Source organism: Hyla sarda, unplaced genomic scaffold (assembly GCF_029499605.1).
Source record: "Hyla sarda isolate aHylSar1 unplaced genomic scaffold, aHylSar1.hap1 scaffold_519, whole genome shotgun sequence".
Taxonomy (NCBI): Eukaryota; Metazoa; Chordata; class Amphibia; order Anura; family Hylidae; genus Hyla; species Hyla sarda.
In genome coordinates, this window is record NW_026610530.1 from 122,963 (window position 1) to 144,178 (window position 21,216).

Below are 21,216 nucleotides of genomic sequence, written 5' to 3' on the forward strand. Positions count from 1 at the left end.
CTGCGCGGTGGAGTATCTGGTGATCTGCGGTGGAGTATCTGGGGCTGCGCGGTGGAGTATCTGGAAATCTGCAGTGTAGTATCTGGGGCTGCGTGGTGGAGTATCTGGGGCTGCGCGGTGAAGTATCTGGAGATCTACGGTGTAGTATCTGGGGCTGCGCGGTGGAGTATCTGGGGCTGCGCGGTGAAGTATCTGGGGCTGCGCGGTGGAGTATCTGGAGATCTGCAGTGTAGTACCTGGGGCTGCGCGGTGTAGTATCTGGGGCTGCGCGGTGGAGTATCTGGAGATCTGCAGTGTAGTACCTGGGGCTGCGCGGTGGAGTATCTGGGGCTGCGCGGTGGAGTATCTGGAGATCTGCAGTGTAGTACCTGGGGCTGCGCGGTGTAGTATCTGGGGCTGCGCGGTGGAGTATCTGGAGATCTGCAGTGTAGTACCTGGGGCTGCGCGGTGGAGTACCTGGGGCTGCGCGGTGGAGTACCTGGGGCTGCGCGGTGGAGTACCTGGGGCTGCGCGGTGGAGTATCTGGAGATCTGCGGTGGAGTATCTGGAGATCTGCGGTGGAGTATCTGGGGCTGCGCGGTGGAGTATCTGGAAATCTGCAGTGTAGTTTCTGGGGCTGCGCGGTGGAGTATCTGGAGATCTGCGGTGGAGTATCTGGGGATGCGCGGTGAAGTATCTGGGGCTGCGCGGTGGAGTACCTGGGGCTGCGCGGTGGAGTACCTGGGGCTGCGCGGTGGAGTACCTGGGGCTGCGCGGTGGAGTATCTGGGGCTGCGTGGTGAAGTATCTGTGGCTGCGCGGTGGATCTGGAGATCTGCAATGTAGTATCTGGACATCTGCAGTGTAGTATCTCTGGCTGCGCGGTGGAGTATCTGGGGCTGCGCGGTGGAGTATCTGGGGCTGCGCGATGGAGTATCTGGGGCTGCGCGGTGAAGTATCTGGGGCTGCGCGGTGGAGTATCTGGGGATAGCGTTTTTGATGGTAATTTTATTTAAATCGCGGTAGTCAATACATGGACTTAAGGATCCACCCTTTTTAGAAACAAAGAAGAACCCCGCTCCAGCAGGGGATGAGGATTTCCTAATAAAACCTCTCTTTAGGTTCTCCTGGATATACTCCGACATGGCTTGAGTCTCTGGGGCAGACAGAGGGTAGATCCTGCCACGCGCGGAGTGGTACCACGAAGGAGGTCAATGGGACAATAATAAGGCCTATGAGGTGGTAAGATCTCTGCTTGCTTTTTGCAGAAAATATCTGAAAAGTCCTGGTAGGCCTTGGGAGGGCCCGATATAGGTGAAGCCTCAGGGGTTTGACAAGTGGGAGCGGATGTGAGACATCGTTTGTGACAAGAAGGACCCCAACTTTTGATCTCCCCGGTGGTCCAGTCGAGGGTAGGAGCATGACGTTGGAGCCACGGTAGGCCGAGAAGAACTTCAGAGGTGCAGTTGGGCAGAACAAAAAATTCTATTTTTTCATGGTTCAGTCCAATGCTCATAGGCAGGGGTTCAGTGCGGTAGCGCACAGTGCAGTCCAATTTTTCTCCGTTGACAGAAGAAATGTAGAGCGGCTTGACGAGACGGGTCACTGGGATGCTGAACCTATTAACGAAAGAGGCCAAGATAAAGTTTCCTGCAGAACCGGAGTCCAAGAAGGCCACAGCTGAGAAGGAGGAATTGGCGGAAGGAGAAATCCGCACAGGTACAGTCAGACGTGGAGAGGCAGAATTCACACCAAGAGTCGTCTCACCCTTGTGAGGTAATGGAGTGCGTTTCTCCTGACGCGGAGGGCAGATAGGACAGTCTTTTAGGAAATGTTCGGTACTAGCACAGTATAGGCACAGATTTTCGTTACGGCGGCGAGTCCTCTCTTGTAGGGTCAGGCGGGACCGATCCACTTGCATAGCCTCCTCGGCAGAAGGCACAGGAACAGATTGCAAAGGACATTGGAAGAGAAGAGCCGGGGGGAGAAACCGCCTGGTGCGAACAAGGTCCTTTTCCTGTCGGAGCTCCTGCCGTCTTTCAGAGAAACGCATGTCGATGCGGGTGGCCAAATGGATTAGTTCAGACAGGTTAGCAGGAATTTCTCGTGCGGCCAGGACATCTTTGATATTACTGGATAAGCCTTTCTTGAAGGTCGCGCAGAGGGCCTCATTGTTCCAGGATAGCTCAGAGGCGAGGGTACGAAACTGGATGGAGTATTCGCCTACAGAGGAACTCTCTTGGACGAGGTTCAGCAAAGCAGTCTCGGCTGAGGAGGCCCGGGCTGGCTCCTCAAAGACACTACGAACTTCTGAGAAGAAGGACTGGATTGTAGCGGTGGCGGGATCGTTGCGGTCCCAGAGCGGTGTGGCCCATGACAAAGACTTTCCAGACAGGAGACTGACCACGAAAGCCACCTTACACCGTTCAGTGGGGAATTGGTCCGACATCATCTCCAGGTGTAGGGAAAACTGGGATAGGAAACCACGGCACTGTTTAGAGCCCCCATCAAACTTGTCCGGTCGAGACAGGCGGAGGCTAGGAGCGGCCACTCGCTGCGGAGGAGATGCAGGAGCTGGCGGAGGAGATGATTGCTGAAGTTGTGGCAGAAGTTGTTGCAGCATGACGGTCAGTTGAGGCAGCTGCTGTCCTTGTTGTGCGATCTGTTGTGATTGCTGGGCGACCACGGTGGTTAGGTCAGCGACACTAGGCAGCGGGACCTCAGCGGGATCCATGGCCGGATCTACTGTCAGGATCCGGACTGGTATGCGGAGAGGACACTGGAGGTGGATCCTCTGTGTCAGTGGGGTGATGACGTGGGCGTACCAGGGGAACGGAGTCTAAGGGGTTACTGGTTTTCACCAGAGCCCGCCGCAAAGCGGGATGGACTTGCAGCGGCAGGTAACCCCCAGGTTGTTCCACCCGATAGCGACTCAACCCCAGCTGACAGCTGAGACAGGCGCGGTACACAGGGACAAGGCAAGAGCAAGGTCGGACGTAGCAGAAGGTCAGGGCAGGCAGCAAGAGTCGTAGTCAGGGGCAACAGCAGAAGGTCTGGGTACACAGGCTTGGGAACACACAAAACGCTTTCACAGGACACAAGGCAACAAGATCCGGCAAGGACGGGAAGGGGAAGTGGGTTTTTATTCACATAGAGCAGGTGGGAGCCAATTAGGAAGATTGGGCCAGGCACCAATTAGCGGTGCGCTGGCCCGTTAAATCTGAGAGCCCGGGCGCGCGCACCGGGACCCAGCAGGAGAACGGGACAGGTGAGAGGGACAGGGTGTGATCCGCTGGCGGGCACGTCCTGCTAGGCGTATCGCATCCCCGCCGGGCACAGCTGAGCAGCGTCTCCGGTCAGCACTGCCGACCGGAGCGCTGCAGGGCAGGAGACGCCGCGAGCGCTCCGGAGGAGGAGGGGGAGCCGGAGGGCTCGGCGTAACAATTATTATCCCATAGGAGACTATAACACTGCACACACTGATCTCTTATACTGATCATTGTTATCCCATAGGAGACTATAACACTGCACACACTGATCTCTTATACTGATCATTATTATCCCATAGGAGACTATAACACTGCACACACTGATCTCTTATACTGATCATTATTATCCCATAGGAGACTATAACACTGCACACACTGATCTCTTATACTGATCATTATTATCCCATAGGGACCTATAACACTGCACACACTGATCTCTTATACTGATCATTATTATCCCATAGGAGACTATAACACTGCATACACTGATCTCTTATACTGATCATTGTTATCCCATAGGAGACTATAATACTGATCACACTGATCTCTTATACTGATCATTATTATCCCATAGGGACCTATAACACTGCACACACTGATCTCTTATACTAATCATTATTATCCCTTAGGGGGCTATAACACTGCACACACTGATCTCTTACACTGATCATTGTTATCCCATAGGAGACTATAACACCTACATACACTGATCTCTTATACTGATCATTATTATCCCATAGGACACTATAACACTGCACACACTGATCTCTTATACTGATCATTATTATCCCATAGGAGACTATAACACTGCACACACTGATCTCTTATACTGATCATTGTTATCCCATAGGAGACTATAACACTGTACAGTCTGATCTCTTATACTGATCATTGTTATCACATAGGAGACTATAACACTGTACAGTCTGATCTCTTATACTGATCATTGTTATCCCATAGGAGACTATAACACTGCACACACTGATCTCTTATACTGATCATTATTATCCCATAGGAGACTATAACACTGCACACACTGATCTCTTATACTGATCATTGTTATCCCATAGGAGACTATAACACTACACACACTGATCTCTTATACTGATCATTATTATCCCATAGAAGACTATAACACTGCACACACTGATCTCTTATACTGATCATTGTTATCCCATAGGAGACTATAATACTGATCACACTGATCTCTTATACTGATCATTGTTATCCCATAGGAGACTATAATACTGATCACACTGATCTCTTATACTGATCATTGTTATCCCATAGGAGACTATAATACTGCACACACTGAGGGTCTAGCAGCCGGGACCGACCTGGTGTGATGCGGGGTCATGGTCTGACCCCGTTATAAACACTGGGACCAGGCTCAGGGCGTACAGGTATGTCCTGAGTCCTTAAGAGGTTAAGGACTCAGCTTTTTTCCGTTTTTGCACTTTCCCTTTTTCCTCCTCACCTTTTAAAATCATAACCTTTCAATTTTGCACCTACAGACCCATATGATGTATTTTTTTTTTTTGCCACCAATTCTACGTTGTTATGACATCAGTCATTTTACCCAAAAATCTACGGCAAAACCAGAAAAAAAATATATTTTTGGGACAAAATTGAAAAAAAACCACCATTTTGTAACTTTTGGGGGCTTCCGTTTTCACGCAGTACATATTTCGGTAACAATGCCCCCTTCTCTTTATTCTGTAGGTCCATACGATTATAATGATCCCCGAATTATATAGGTGATTTTGTCGCACTTCTGGAAAAAATCATAACTACATGCAGGAACATTTATACGTTTAAAATTCTCATCTTCTGACCCCTATAACTTTTTTATTTTTCTGCGTACAGGGCGGTGTGAGGACTCATTTTTTGCGCCGTGATCTGAAGTTTTTATCGGTACCATTTTTGTTTTGATGGGACTCTTTGATCGTATTTTATGAATCTTTTTTTTAAAGAGTACCTGTCATCAACAAAAACTTTTAATGTGTTGTTCATAATCATTAATGAAGAGATATTGTAATATATCTTCATTAAAAAATATGAATATTTATACCAGTTTTTTCATTTTATACTTTTGGCCACTAGGGGTCACTCTTCTATGCCTGGTCTGTAGGCAGCTTCCTATGCTTTTCATAGTAAGTGTACAGCTTTTAGGACTAATGCTGAAGGGTTCTGGTCCTTGCCTCTCATATAACAGCCAGTCACCTCCCCCTCCCCCCTGCCCCTCACCACACGTTATCTTATACATTGTATTATCTCACTGCACTCCCTGCTCCCCACTCGTGTGTCCTCAGCTGATCGGGACACCATGGTCTTACCGTGATGATCCTGATCAGCCTGACTGAGCTGCCGGGAAGCATGTTTTTACTTTTTAGATGCTGCGATCAACTTTGGTCAATACCGGACATTACCGCAATGGGTGATTTCCAGTATTAGCCTTGTGTCACGGCAGTTGCATGACCCCGCGTTATAGCACGGGAGCGGGCACAGGGTGTACAGGTACTCCCTGCGTCATTAAGGAGTTAAAGTAAACACTGTCTGTCTCGACACATAGGTGGTTGTTAATCCGTTTGTGCCAAGCCACGTCTGCAGCGGGGATGCACGCCATAGGTTATTATTACTGACACGTTTTCAGAGCAATAACGTCACGACTTTCGGTGGTTGTTAACCAGTTATGTCTGCAGGGGCATGAACCATATAGGTTGTTGTTACTGACACGTCTTCAGAACAATAACATCTCGTCATATAGATGCTGATATGCTTGTGCTTGCCATGGCTGTAGGGGGATGCACGATACTAGTCATTTGTTATCTCCAGCTGGTCCAGTTGTCTTCTCTTCCCCTCCAGCTGATCCAGTTGTCTCCTCTTCTCCTCCAGCTGATCCAGTTGTTTCCTCTTCTCCTCCAGCTGAGCCAGTTGTCTTCTCTTCTCCTCCAGCTGATCCAGTTGTCTCCTCTTCCCCTCCAGCTGATCCCGTTGTCTCCTCTTCTCCTCCATCTGATCCAGTTGTCTCCTCTTCTCCTCCAGCTGATCCAGTTGTCTCCTCTTCTCCTCCATCTGATCCAGTTGTCTCCTCTTTCTCTCCAGCTGATCGAGTTGTCTCCTCTTCTCCTGAATGACCCCCAAGGATGGACAAGGACAGGAATGAGATGACTAAGAAAATATTACACTTCACCTTGGAGATCCTCCACCTGCTGACCGGAGAGGTGAGGTGACCCATCTACATTTCCACCATTGTTGTCCCCCCATCTACATTTCCACCATTGTTTTCCCCCATCTACATTTCCACCATTGTTGTCCCCCATCTACATTTCCACCATTGTTGTCCCCATCTACATGTCCACCATTGTTGTCCCCATCTACATTTCCACCATTGTTGTCCCCATCTACATTTCCACCATTGTTGTCCCCATCTACATTTCCACCATTGTTGTCTCCATCTACATTTCCACCATTGTTGTCCCCATCTACATTTCCACCATTGTTGTCCCCATCTACATTTCCACCATTGTTGTCCCCCCATCTACATTTCCACCATTGTTGTCCCCATCTACATTTCCACCATTGTTGTCCCCATCTACATTTCCACCATTGTTGTCCCCATCTACATTTCCACCATTGTTGTCCCCCCATCTACATTTCCACCATTGTTGTCCCCCATCTACATTTCCACCATTGTTGTCCCCATCTACATTTCCACCATTGTTGTCCCCCCATCTACATTTCCACCATTGTTGTCCCCCCATCTACATTTCCACCATTGTTGTCCCCCCATCTACATTTCCACCATTGTTGTCCCCCCATCTACATTTCCACCATTGTTGTCCCCCCATCTACATTTCCACCATTGTTGTCCCCCCATCTACATTTCCACCATTGTTGTCCCCATCTACATTTCCACTATTGTTGTCCCCATCTACATTTCCACCATTGTTGTCCCCTCATCTACATTATCACCATTGTTGTCCCCCCATCTACATTTCCACCATTGTGGTCCCCCATCTACATTTCCACCATTGTTGTCCCCATCTACTTTTCCACCATTGTTGTCCACCATCTCCATTTCCACCATTGTTGTCCACCATCTCCATTTCCACCATTGTTGTCCACCATCTCCATTTCCACCATTGTTGTCCCCCATCTACATTTCCACCACTGTTGTCCCCATCTACGTTTCCACCATTGTTGTCCCCCATCTACATTTCCAGCATTGTTGTCCCCATCTACATTTCCACCATTGTTGGCCCCCATCTATGGCCCCGCTCTATGTTCTGGATGTCTCTTTGTAGGTGAGGTCTCCAGAACTGACCCCAGTATTCCAGAAGTCACTAGAGCTCTATACAGGGGGCACAATCTCCTCTTTGTAGTGGGGGAGGAATACTGGGGTCAGTCCCCTCATTGTCTCTCTCCATACACAGGATTACATCATAGTGAAGAAGACATGGGGGGAGTGTGTGGCCCCCAGCAGCCATCTCCATGAGTCAGGAGGATGGAGCAGGGCCCGGGCCCCTATCACGGAGCCTTCACCTCACTCACTGATAGATGAGGAGAAGATCCTAGAACTCATCCACAGGATCACTGAGCTGCTGACTAGAGAGGTGACCCTGCTGGGACATTATACAGTAATGGAGGGGTCTGGTGATGAGAGGTGACACTGCTGGGACATTATACAGGAATGGAGGGGTCTGGTGATGACTGGAGAGGTGACCCTGCTGGGACATTATACAGTAATGGAGGGGTCTGGTGATGAGAGGTGACACTGCTGGGACATTATACAGGAATGGAGGGGTCTGGTGATGACTGGAGAGGTGACACTGCTGGGACATTATACAGTAATGGAGGGGTCTGGTGATGATTAGAGAGGTGACACTGCTGGGACATTATACAGTAATGGAGGGGTCTGGTGATGACTGGAGAGGTGACACTGCTGGGACATTATACAGTAATGGAGGGGTCTGGTGATGATTAGAGAGGTGACACTGCTGGGACATTATACAGTAATGGATGGGTCTGGTGGTGATTAGAGAGGTGACACTGCTGGGACATTATACAGTAATGGAGGGGTCTGGTGATGACTGGAGAGGTGACATTGCTGGGACATTATACAGTAATGGAGGGGTCTGGTGATGACTGGGGAGGTGACACTGCTGGGACATTATACAGTAATGGAGGGGTCTGGTGATGATTAGAGAGGTGACACTGCTGGGACATTATACAGTAATGGAGGGGTCTGGTGATGATTAGAGAGGAGACACTGCTGGGACATTATACAGTAATGGAGAAGTCTGGTGATGATTAGAGAGGTGACACTGCTGGGACATTATACAGTAATGGAGGGGTCTGGTGATCATTAGAGAGGTGACACTGCTGGGACATTATACAGTAATGGAGGGGTCTGGTGATGATTAGAGAGGTGACATTACTGGGATATTATACAGTAATGGAGGGGTCTGGTGATGACTGGAGAGGTGACCCTGCTGGGACATTATACAGTAATGGAGGGGTCTGGTGATGACTGAAGAGGTGACCCTGCTGGGACATTATATAGTAATGGAGGGGTCTGGTGATGATTAGAGAGGTGACACTGCTGGGACATTATACAGTAATGGAGGGGTCTGGTGATGACTGAAGAGGTGACCCTGCTGGGACATTATATAGTAATGGAGGGGTCTGGTGATGATTAGAGAGGTGACACTGCTGGGACATTATACAGTAATGGAGGGGTCTGGTGATGATTAGAGAGGTGACACTGCTTGGACATTATACAGTAATGGAGGGGTCTGGTGATGATTAGAGAGGTGACACTGCTGGGACATTATACAGTAATGGAGGGGTCTGGTGATGACTGGAGAGGTGACACTGCTGGGACATTATACAGTAATGGAGGGGTCTGGTGATGATTAGAGAGGTGACACTGCTGGGACATTATACAGTAATGGAGGGGTCTGGTAATGACTGGAGAGGTGACCCTGCTTGGACATTATACAGTAATGGAGGGGTCTGGTGATGATTAGAGAGGTGACACTGCTGGGACATTATACAGTAATGGAGGGATCTGGTGATGACTGGAGAGGTGACACTGCTGGGACATTATACAGTAATGGAGGGGTCTGGTGATGACGGTATCATTGTGTGTCAGGTTCCTATAAGGTGTCAGGATGTGGCGGTCTATTTCTCCATGGAGGAGTGGGAGTATGTAGAAGGACACAAGGATCTGTACCAGGACATAGTCATGATGGAGGATCACCGGCCCCTCACATCACAAGGTAAGAAGAGACATATATATATATAGATATCACTCACACTACCTAGTAACATAGAAATCTATCCAGCACTGATGTATTCATTCCCTGTGTGTTCCCTTCAGATGGAGTCATGGAAAGAAATCCACCCGAGATGTGTCCCCGTCCTCTGTATTCCCAGGACTGTCCAGAAGGAAATGTCTCAGAGAAGCATCAGGTAGATGACCCTAAAGTCTCCCCAGATTATAACCATAAGTGATTGACCTACAGATATTTTTTTTTCTCTTCTCTGTTTAGCCTGAAAATCCAGTTGATATTAAAGTTGAGGCTATAGATGAAGCGGAGGAGACAGGTGTCATGGCCAATCAGCATTGTAAGGAGGAGGAGACTTTCATTGGTTGTAAAAGGTCCCCTAGATACTGCTACACCCATAATATGATCATTACATATAGAAAACCAATCACTATGTGTTTCCTCATAGGTGTGGTCATGGATGAAAATCCACCCGAGAGGTGTCCCCGCCCTCTGTATTCCAAGGACTGTCCAGAGGGAAATGTCTCAGAGAAGCATCAGGTAGATGGTGTTAAAGTGTCCTTAATATGACCCTGACGTGATTGAACCCTTGATCATTGCACCATAGGTCCCATTGATTAATTAACCCCTTAAGGTCCAGGGGTTTTTCTGTTTTTGCACTTACATTTTTTCCCCCTTACATTTAAAAAATCATAACGCTTTCAATGTTGCACCTAAAAATCCATATCATGGCTTATTTTTTGCGCCACCAATTCTTTTTTGGGTAAAATGACTGATGTCATTACAAAGATTTATGAGGAAACGAAATAAAAAATCGTTGTGCGACAAAATTGAAGGAATAAACACAATTTTGTAACTTTTGGGGGCTTCCGTTTCTACGCAGTGCATATTTCGGTATAAATGCCCCCTTCTCTTTATTCTGTAGGTCCATACGGTTATAATGATCCCCGAATTATATAGGTTGGAAATAATCATAACTACATGCAGGAAAATTTATACGTTTAAAAATGTCATCTTCTGACCCCTATAACTTTTTTATTTTTCCACGTACAGGGCGGTATGAGGACTCATTTTTTTGCGCCGTGATCTGAAGTTTTTAGCGGCACCATTTTTGTTTTGATCAGCTTTTTGATCGCTTTTTATTCATATTTTCATGATAAAAAGTGACCAAAAATACGGTATTCTGGAATTTTTTTTCTGCGTACGCCATTGACCGTGCAGTTTAATTGACGATATTTTTATATATCGGATATTTACGCACACGGCGATACCACATATTTTAATTTTATTTACTGTTTTTTTTTTAATGGAAAAAGGGGGGTAATTCAAACTTTTATTAGGGAAGGGGTTAAATGATCTTAACTGTTTTTTTTTCCACTTTTTTTTTGCAATGTTATAGGAGACTACAACACTGATCACACTGATCTCTTATACTGATCATTGTTATCCCATAGGAGACTACAACACTGATCACACTGATCTCTTATACTGATCATTATTATCCCATAGGAGACTACAACACTGATCACACTGATCTCTTATACTGATCATTGTTATCCCATAGGAGACTACAACACTGATCACACTGATCTCTTATACTGATCATTGTTATCCCATAGGAGACTACAACACTGATCACACTGATCTCTTATACTGATCATTGTTATCCCATAGGAGACTATAACACTGATCACACTGATCTCTTATACTGATCATTATTATCCCATAGGAGACTATAACACTGCACACACTGATCTCTTATACTGATCATTATTATCCCATAGGAGACTATAACACTGATCACACTGATCTCTTATACTGATCATTGTTATCCCATAGGAGACTATAATACTGATCACACTGATCTCTTATACTGATCATTATTATCCCATAGGAGACTATAACACTGCACACACTGATCTCTTATACTGATCATTGTTATCCCATAGGGACCTATAACACTGCACACACTGATCTCTTATACTGATCATTATTATCCCATAGGGACCTATAACACTGCACACACTGATCTCTTATACTGATCATTGTTATCCCATAGGAGACTATAATACTGCACACACTGATCTCTTATACTGATCATTATTATCCCATAGGAGACTATAACACTGCACACACTGATCTCTTATACTGATCATTATTATCCCATAGGAGACTATAACACTGTACACACTGATCTCTTATACTGATCATTATTATCCCATAGGGGACTATAACACTGCACACACTGATCTTTTATAGTCTCCTATGGGATAACAATGATCAGTATAACACTGCACACACTGATCTCTTATACTGATCATTATTATCCCATAGGAGACTATAACACTGCACACACTGATCTCTTATACTGATCATTGTTATCCCATAGGAGACTATAATACTGCACACACTGATCTCTTATACTGATCATTATTATCCCATAGGAGACTATAACACTGCACACACTGATCTCTTATACTGATCATTGTTATCCCATAGGAGACTATAATACTGCACACACTGATCTCTTATACTGATCATTGTTATCCCATAGGGACCTATAACACTGCACACACTGATCTCTTATACTGATCATTGTTATCCCATAGAGACCTATAACACTGTACACACTGATCTCTTATACTGATCATTATTATCCCATAGGGACCTATAACACTGCACACACTGATCTCTTATACTGATCATTGTTATCCCATAGGAGACTATAACACTGCACACACTGATCTCTTATACTGATCATTATTATCCCATAGGAGACTATAACACTGCACACACTGATCTCTTATACTGATCATTGTTATCACTTAGGAGACTATAACACTGCATACACTGATCTCTTATACTGATCATTGTTATCCCATAGGAGACTATAATACTGTACACACTGATCTCTTATACTGATCATTATTATCCCATAGGAGACTATAACACTGCACACACTGATCTCTTATACTGATCATTATTATCCCATAGGAGACTATAACACTGCACACACTGATCTCTTATACTGATCATTGTTATCCCATAGGAGACTATAATACTGTACACACTGATCTCTTATACTGATCATTATTATCCCATAGGAGACTATAACACTGCACACACTGATCTCTTATACTGATCATTGTTATCCCTTAGGAGACTATAACACTGCATACACTGATCTCTTATACTGATCATTGTTATCCCATAGGAGACTATAATACTGTACACACTGATCTCTTATACTGATCATTATTATCCCATAGGAGACTATAACACTGCACACACTGATCTCTTATACTGATCATTATTATCCCATAGGAGACTATAACACTGCACACACTGATCTCTTATACTGATCATTGTTATCCCATAGGAGACTATAATACTGTACACACTGATCTCTTATACTGATCATTATTATCCCATAGGAGACTATAACACTGCACACACTGATCTCTTATACTGATCATTGTTATCCCTTAGGAGACTATAACACTGCATACACTGATCTCTTATACTGATCATTGCTATCCCATAGGAGACTATAATACTGTACACACTGATCTCTTATACTGATCATTATTATCCCATAGGAGACTATAATACTGCACGCACTGGTCTCTTATACTGATCATTATTATCCCATAGGAGACTATAATACTGCACACACTGATCTCTTATACTGATCATTATTATCCCATAGGAGACTATAACACTGTACACACTGATCTTATACTGATCATTATTATACCATAGGAGACTATAATACTGATCACACTGATCTCTTATACTGATCATTATTATACCATAGGAGACTATAATACTGCACACACTGATCTCTTATACTGATCATTATTATCCCATAGGAGACTATAACACTGCACACACTGATCTCTTATACTGATCATTATTATCCCATAGGAGACCATAACACTGCACACACTGATCTCTTATACTGATCATTATTATCCCATAGGAGACTATAACACTGCACACACTGATCTCTTATACTGATCATTATTATCCCATAGGAGACTATAACACTGCACACACTGATCTCTTATACTGATCATTATTATCCCATAGGAGACTATAATACTGATCACACTGATCTCTTATACTGATCATTATTATACCATAGGAGACTATAATACTGATCACACTGATCTCTTATACTGATCATTATTATACCATAGGAGACTATAATACTGCACACACTGATCTCTTATACTGATCATTATTATCCCATAGGAGACTATAACACTGTACACACTGATCTCTTATACTGATCATTGTTATCCCATAGGAGACTATAACACTGCACACACTGATCTCTTATACTGATCATTATTATCCCATAGGAGACTATAACACTGCACACACTGATCTCTTATACTGATCATTATTATCCCATAGGAGACTATAATACTGTACACACTGATCTCTTATACTGATCATTATTATCCCATAGGAGACTATAACACTGCACACACTGATCTCTTATACTGATCATTATTATCCCATAGGAGACTATAACACTGCACACACTGATCTCTTATACTGATCATTGTTATCCCATAGGAGACTATAATACTGTACACACTGATCTCTTATACTGATCATTATTATCCCATAGGAGACTATAACACTGCACACACTGATCTCTTATACTGATCATTGTTATCCCTTAGGAGACTATAACACTGCATACACTGATCTCTTATACTGATCATTGTTATCCCATAGGAGACTATAATACTGTACACACTGATCTCTTATACTGATCATTATTATCCCATAGGAGACTATAACACTGCACACACTGATCTCTTATACTGATCATTATTATCCCATAGGAGACTATAACACTGCACACACTGATCTCTTATACTGATCATTGTTATCCCATAGGAGACTATAATACTGTACACACTGATCTCTTATACTGATCATTATTATCCCATAGGAGACTATAACACTGCACACACTGATCTCTTATACTGATCATTGTTATCCCTTAGGAGACTATAACACTGCATACACTGATCTCTTATACTGATCATTGCTATCCCATAGGAGACTATAATACTGTACACACTGATCTCTTATACTGATCATTATTATCCCATAGGAGACTATAATACTGCACGCACTGGTCTCTTATACTGATCATTATTATCCCATAGGAGACTATAATACTGCACACACTGATCTCTTATACTGATCATTATTATCCCATAGGAGACTATAACACTGTACACACTGATCTTATACTGATCATTATTATACCATAGGAGACTATAATACTGATCACACTGATCTCTTATACTGATCATTATTATACCATAGGAGACTATAATACTGCACACACTGATCTCTTATACTGATCATTATTATCCCATAGGAGACTATAACACTGCACACACTGATCTCTTATACTGATCATTGTTATCCCATAGGGACCTATAACACTGCACACACTGATCTCTTATACTGATCATTGTTATCCCATAGGAGACTATAACACTGCACACACTGATCTCTTATACTGATCATTATTATCCCATAGGAGACTATAACACTGCACACACTGATCTCTTATACTGATCATTATTATCCCATAGGAGACTATAACACTGCACACACTGATCTCTTATACTGATCATTATTATCCCATAGGAGACTATAATACTGATCACACTGATCTCTTATACTGATCATTATTATACCATAGGAGACTATAATACTGATCACACTGATCTCTTATACTGATCATTATTATACCATAGGAGACTATAATACTGCACACACTGATCTCTTATACTGATCATTATTATCCCATAGGAGACTATAACACCGTACACACTGATCTCTTATACTGATCATTGTTATCCCATAGGAGACTATAACACTGCACACACTGATCTCTTATACTGATCATTGTTATCCCATAGGAGACTATAACACTGCACACACTGATCTCTTATACTGATCATTATTATCCCATAGGAGACTATAACACTGCACACACTGATCTCTTATACTGATCATTATTATCCCATAGGAGACTATAACACTGCACACACTGATCTCTTATACTGATCATTATTATCCCATAGGAGACTATAATACTGTACACACTGATCTCTTATACTGATCATTATTATCCCATAGGAGACTATAACACTGCACACACTGATCTCTTATACTGATCATTATTATCCCATATGGGGCTATAACACTGCACACACTGATCTCTTATACTGATCATTGTTATCCCATAGGAGACTATAACACTGCACACACTGATCTCTTATACTGATCATTATTATCCCATAGGAGACTATAACACTGCTCACACTGATCTCTTATACTGATAACTGAGGAAAACAACCTGTGGAGATAAAGGGGGAAGAAGGAAATAAGGGGGGGGGGGGGACATGTATACTGGGGACCATGGGGCCGTGTGCCCCCCCAGGTTATAATGGAATTCGGGAGCCCCTTTTATTTTTTATTTTTTTTCTGTCTTTAGGGTGAAGATCTGATGTGTATTAAGGTTGAGGTTAAAGATGAACCAGAAGAGGAGACGGATTTGGGGGCCGATCAGCAGTGTAAGGAGGGGGAGACTTTTATTGGTGGAGGGTCTCCTAGATACTACTACACCCATCATCTGATCATCACATGGAATAATCTATTCATCACTGTGTGTTCCCTACAGATGGAGTCATTGATAGAAATCCACCCGAGAGGTGTCCCCGCCCTCTATATTCCCAGGACTGTCCAGAGGGAAATGCCCCAGAGAAGCATCAGGTAGATGAGTCTGATCCTATATCTCTATAGGGGGGTCCTGCAGTCATAGATTTTGGGGGGTCTCTGTTGCTCCTCCTGTCTGCTGTATTGTAGTGAATTGTTCTATATGTCACATCAGGGGGGAGATCTGACTAATAATAAAGTGGAGGATGAAGAAGAGAGGATGAGCGGCCATCACCCGTGTATGAGGGAAGTGAAGGAGGAAATTCCAGGAGGTGTTATCCCAGGTATGTAATAATTCCAGGAGGTGTTACCCCAGGTAGGTAATAATGCCAGGAGGTGTTACCCCAGGTATGTAATTCATTCCAGGAGGTGTTACCTCAGGTATGTAATAATGCCAGGAGGTGTTACCCCAGGTAGGTAATAATGCCAGGAGGTGTTACCCCAGGGATGTAATAATGAATTACAGAGGGAATTCAGAGGTTTCTTCAGGGGGAGGCTCCACTTTAGATCTACATTACATTAACCCTTCAGGCACCAGTGATCCTGATTCTGGTTTGAATAAAATGTCTCAAAATGATTCTTTACCTTTACAGAGCGTCCAAGGAAGAAACATGAGGGAAACGTCATGTTATCTGTGAGTGATAAAGAAGATGATGGAGAGATCATGGAGCGCTCCTCAGGAGAAGATGGAGAGATCATGGAGCGCTCCTCAGGAGAAGATGGAGAGATCATGGAGCGCTCCTCAGGAGAAGATGGAGAGATCATGGAGCGCTCCTCAGGAGAAGATGGAGAGATCATGGAGCGCCCCTCAGGAGAAGATGGAGAGATCATGGAGCGCTCCTCAGGAGAAGATGGAGAGATCATGGAGCGCCCCTCAGGAGAAGATGGAGAGATCATGGAGCGCTCCTCTGGAGAAGATGGAGAGATCATGGAGCGCTCCTCAGGAGAAGACCTCCTTACCCCTAATGTCCATCCAGATCTATCACATAATAATCCCCCTGATCATCAGGAACCTTCTCCTCACCAATCACACATTGTCACTTCATGGACAGAGAAGAAAAGGATTCAATGCGATGAATGTGAGAAATGGTTTACAAAAAGATCAAATCTCGTTAGGCACAGAAAAAGTCACAGAGAAGAGAAGCCAAATTCATGTTGTGAATGTGGGAAATGCTTTTCAAGTAAATCACAGCTTGTTAAACATAAGAGAATTCACACTGGGGAGAAGCCATATTCATGTTCAGAATGTGGGAAATGTTTTTCATTTAAATATCATCTTGTAGCACATGAGAAGATTCACACAGGGGAGAAGCCTTATTCATGTTCAGAATGTGGAAAATGCTTTTTACGTAAATCACAACTTGTTAAGCATGAGAAGAGAATTCACACAGGAGAGAAGCCATATTCATGTTCAGAATGTGAGAAGAGTTTCTTAAGTAAATCAGATCTTGTTAAGCATGAGAGAATTCACACAGGAGCGAAGCCATATTCATGTTCAAAGTGTGGGGAATGTTTTATAAGTAAATCACGTCTTGTTAAACATGAGAAAAGTCACACAGGAAAGACCCCATATTCATGTTCAGAATGTGGAAATTATTTTACAACTAAATCGGCACTTTGTAAACATGTAAGAATTCACACAGGGGAGAAGCCATATTCATGCTATGAATGTGGAAAATGCTTTTCACAAACTTATGAGCTTATTATACATAGGAGACGTCACACAGGAGAGAAGCCATATTCATGCTCGGAATGTGGGGAATGTTTTATAACTAAAACACAACTTTCAGGACATGAGAGAACTCACACAGGGGAGAAGCCATATTCATGCTCAGAATGTGGGGACTGTTTTATAACTAAATCACAACTTTCAAGACATGAGAGAACTCACACAGGGGAGAAACCATATTCATGTTCAGAATGTGGGAAATATTTTTCATGTAAATCATCTCTTGTTAAACATGAGAGGAGTCATAGAGGAGAGAAGCCATATTCATGCTCAGAAGGTGGAAAATTATTTACCGAAAATTCTAAGCTTGTTATACATGAGAGAAGTCAAACAAGAGAGAAGCTATTTTCATGTTCAGAATGTGGGAAATGCTTTGGATGGAAATCTCATCTGGTTACGCATGAGAGAAGTCACACAGGAGTAAAGCCATATTCATGTTCAGAATGTGGGAAATGCTTTATTCAGAGAATACATCTTCTTGTACACAAGAGAAGTCACACAGGAGAGAAGCCATATTCATGTTTAGAATGTGGTAAATGCTTTACACAACAACCACATCTTATTATACATGAGAGAAGTCACACAGGAGAGAAGCCATATTCATGTTCAGAATGTGGGAAAGGTTTTGCATTTAAATCAAGTCTTGTTATACATGAGAGAATTCACACAGGAGAGAAGCCATATTCATGTTCAGAATGTGGGAAAGGTTTTTCATGTAAATCATATCTTGCTAAACATGAGAGAAGTCACAAAGTGAAATTATAATGTATTATATTTCCCTTAATGTTATTAATACACCATGGTCTCTGTGTAGGACCCCCGCCCCCCAGAGAGAGAGTGGATGTAGTCACCCCAAAAGCTGTTGTGCTGGAGGAGTCCCCCTATAAGCTGTTTTATTGTAGTCACCCTATAAGCGGTTGTATTGGCGGAGTCCCCCTGTAATCTGTTATATTGGAGGAGTCCTCCTATAAGCTGTTGTATTGGAGGAGTCCCCCTATAAGCTGTTGTATTGGAGGAGTCACCCTATAAGCTGTTGTATTGGAGGAGTCCCCCTATAAGCTGTTGTATTGGAGGAGTCCCCCTATAAGCTGTTGTATTGTAGTCCCCCTATAAGCTGTTGTATTGTAGTCCCCCTGTAATCTGTTATATTGGAGGAGTCCTCCTATAAGCTGTTGTATTGGAGGAGTCCTCCTATAAGCTGTTGTATTGGAGGAGTCCTCCTATAAGCTGTTGTATTGGAGGAGTCCCCCTATAAGCGGTTGTATTGGAGGAGTCCCCCTATAAGCTGTTGTATTTGAGGAGTCCCCCTATAAGCGGTTGTATTGGAGGAGTCCCCTATAAGCGGTTGCATTGGAGGAGTCCCCCTATAAGCGGTTGTATTGGAGGAGTCCCCCTATATGCTGTTGTATTGGAGGAATCCCCCTATGAGTGGTTGTATTGGAGGAGTCCCCCTAATGAGCTGTTGTATTGGAGGAGTCCCCCTATAAGCTGTTGTATTGGAGGAGTCACCCTATGAGCTGTTGTATTGGAGGAGTCCCCCTATAAGCTGTTGTATTGGAGGAGTCACCCTATGAGCTGTTGTATTGGAGGAGTCCCCTATAAGCTGTTGTATTGGAGGAGTCCCCCTATAAGCTGTTGTATTGGAGGAGTCACCCTATGAGCTGTTGTATTGGAGGAGTCCCCTATAAGCTGTTGTATTGGAGGAGTCCCCCTATAAGCAGTTGTATTGGAGGAGTCCCCCTATAAGCTGTTGTATTGGAGGAGTCCCCCTATAAGCTGTTGTATTGGAGGAGTCCCCTATAAGCTGTTGTATTGGAGGAGTCCCCCTATAAGCGGTTGTATTGGAGGAGTCCCCCTATATGCTGTTGTATTGGAGGAATCCCCCTATGAGTGGTTGTATTGTAGGAGTCCCCCTATAAGCTGTTGTATTGGAGGAGTCCCCCCTATGAGCGGTTGTATTGGAGGAGTCCCCTATAAGCTGTTGTATTGGAGGAGTCCCCCTATAAGCTGTTGTATTGGAGGAGTCCCCCTATGAGCTGTTGTATTGGAGGAGTCCCCCTATAAGCTGTTGTATTGGAGGAGTCCCCCTATAAGCTGTTGTATTGGAGGAGTCCCCCTATAAGCTGTTGTGTTGGAGGAGTCACCCTATAAGCTGTTGTGTTGGAGGAGTCCCCCTATAAGCTGTTGTATTGGAGGAGTCCCCTATAAGCTGTTGTGTTGGAGGAGTCCCCCTATAAGCTGTTGTATTGGAGGAGTCCCCCTATAAGCTGTTGTGTTGGAGGAGTCACCCTATAAGCTGTTGTGTTGGAGGAGTCCCCCTATATGCTGTTGTATTGGAGGAGTCCCCCTATGAGCTGTTGTATTGGAGGAGTCCCCCTATAAGCTGTTGTATTGGAGGAGTCCCCCTATAAGCTGTTGTATTGGAGGAGTCCCCCTATAAGCTGTTGTGTTGGAGGAGTCCCCCTATGAGCTGTTGTATTGGAGGAGTCCCCCTATAAGCTGTTGTATTGGAGGAGTCCCCCTATAAGCTGTTGTATTGGAGGAGTCCCCCTATAAGCTGTTGTGTTGGAGGAGTCACCCTATAAGCTGTTGTGTTGGAGGAGTCCCCCTATATGCTGTTGTATTGGAGGAGTCCCCCTATAAGCTGTTGTATTGGAGGAGTCCCCCTATAAGCTGTTGTATTGGAGGAGTCCCCCTATAAGCTGTTGTATTGGAGGAGTCCCCCTATAAGCTGTTGTGTTGGAGGAGTCCCCCTATGAGCTGTTGTATTGGAGGAGTCCCCCTATAAGCTGTTGTATTGGAGGAGTCCCCCTATAAGCTGTTGTGTTGGAGGAGTCCCCCTATAAGCTGTTGTATTGGAGGAGTCCCCCTATAAGCTGTTGTATTGGAGGAGTCCCCCTATAAGCAGTTGTATTGGAGGAGTCACCCTATAAGCAGTTGTATTGGAGGAGTCACCCTATAAGCTGTTGTATTGGAGGAGTCCCCCTATAAGCTGTTGTATTGGAGGAGTCCCCCTATAAGCTGTTGTATTGGAAGAGTCACCCTATAAGCAGTTGTATTGGAGGAGTCACCCTATAAGCTGTTGTATTGGAGGAGTCCCCCTAGAAGCTGTTGTGTTGGAGGAGTCCCCCTATAAGCGGTTGTATTGTAGTCACCCTATAAGCGGTTGTATTGTAGTCCCCCTATAA

General features: G+C 44.2%; 1 protein-coding gene across 3 annotated transcripts in view; it reads left to right on the forward strand.

Annotated features, from left to right (window-relative positions):
• LOC130338370 (zinc finger protein 345-like) overlaps positions 1-19,623 on the forward strand; it is a 42,950-nt gene extending 23,327 nt beyond the window's left edge. Inside the window, exons 2-11 of one of the 3 annotated variants that reach the window (XM_056553993.1) lie at positions 6,353-6,471; positions 7,684-7,863; positions 9,405-9,531; positions 9,633-9,724; positions 9,805-9,880; positions 9,989-10,080; positions 16,079-16,157; positions 16,265-16,356; positions 16,475-16,583; positions 16,893-19,621. In XM_056553993.1, the coding sequence (XP_056409968.1) occupies positions 6,394-6,471; positions 7,684-7,863; positions 9,405-9,531; positions 9,633-9,724; positions 9,805-9,880; positions 9,989-10,080; positions 16,079-16,157; positions 16,265-16,356; positions 16,475-16,583; positions 16,893-18,793 (2,826 nt within the window). In that variant the 5' untranslated portion in view covers positions 6,353-6,393 and the 3' untranslated portion in view covers positions 18,794-19,621. Of the gene's footprint in view, positions 1-6,292; positions 6,472-7,683; positions 7,864-9,404; positions 9,532-9,632; positions 9,725-9,804; positions 9,881-9,988; positions 10,081-16,078; positions 16,158-16,264; positions 16,357-16,474; positions 16,584-16,892 lie in introns of all 3 variants that reach the window. The other 2 variants (XM_056553992.1, XM_056553994.1) reach the window with 2 other exon arrangements.
• The last annotated feature ends 1,593 nt before the right edge of the window (positions 19,624-21,216 follow it).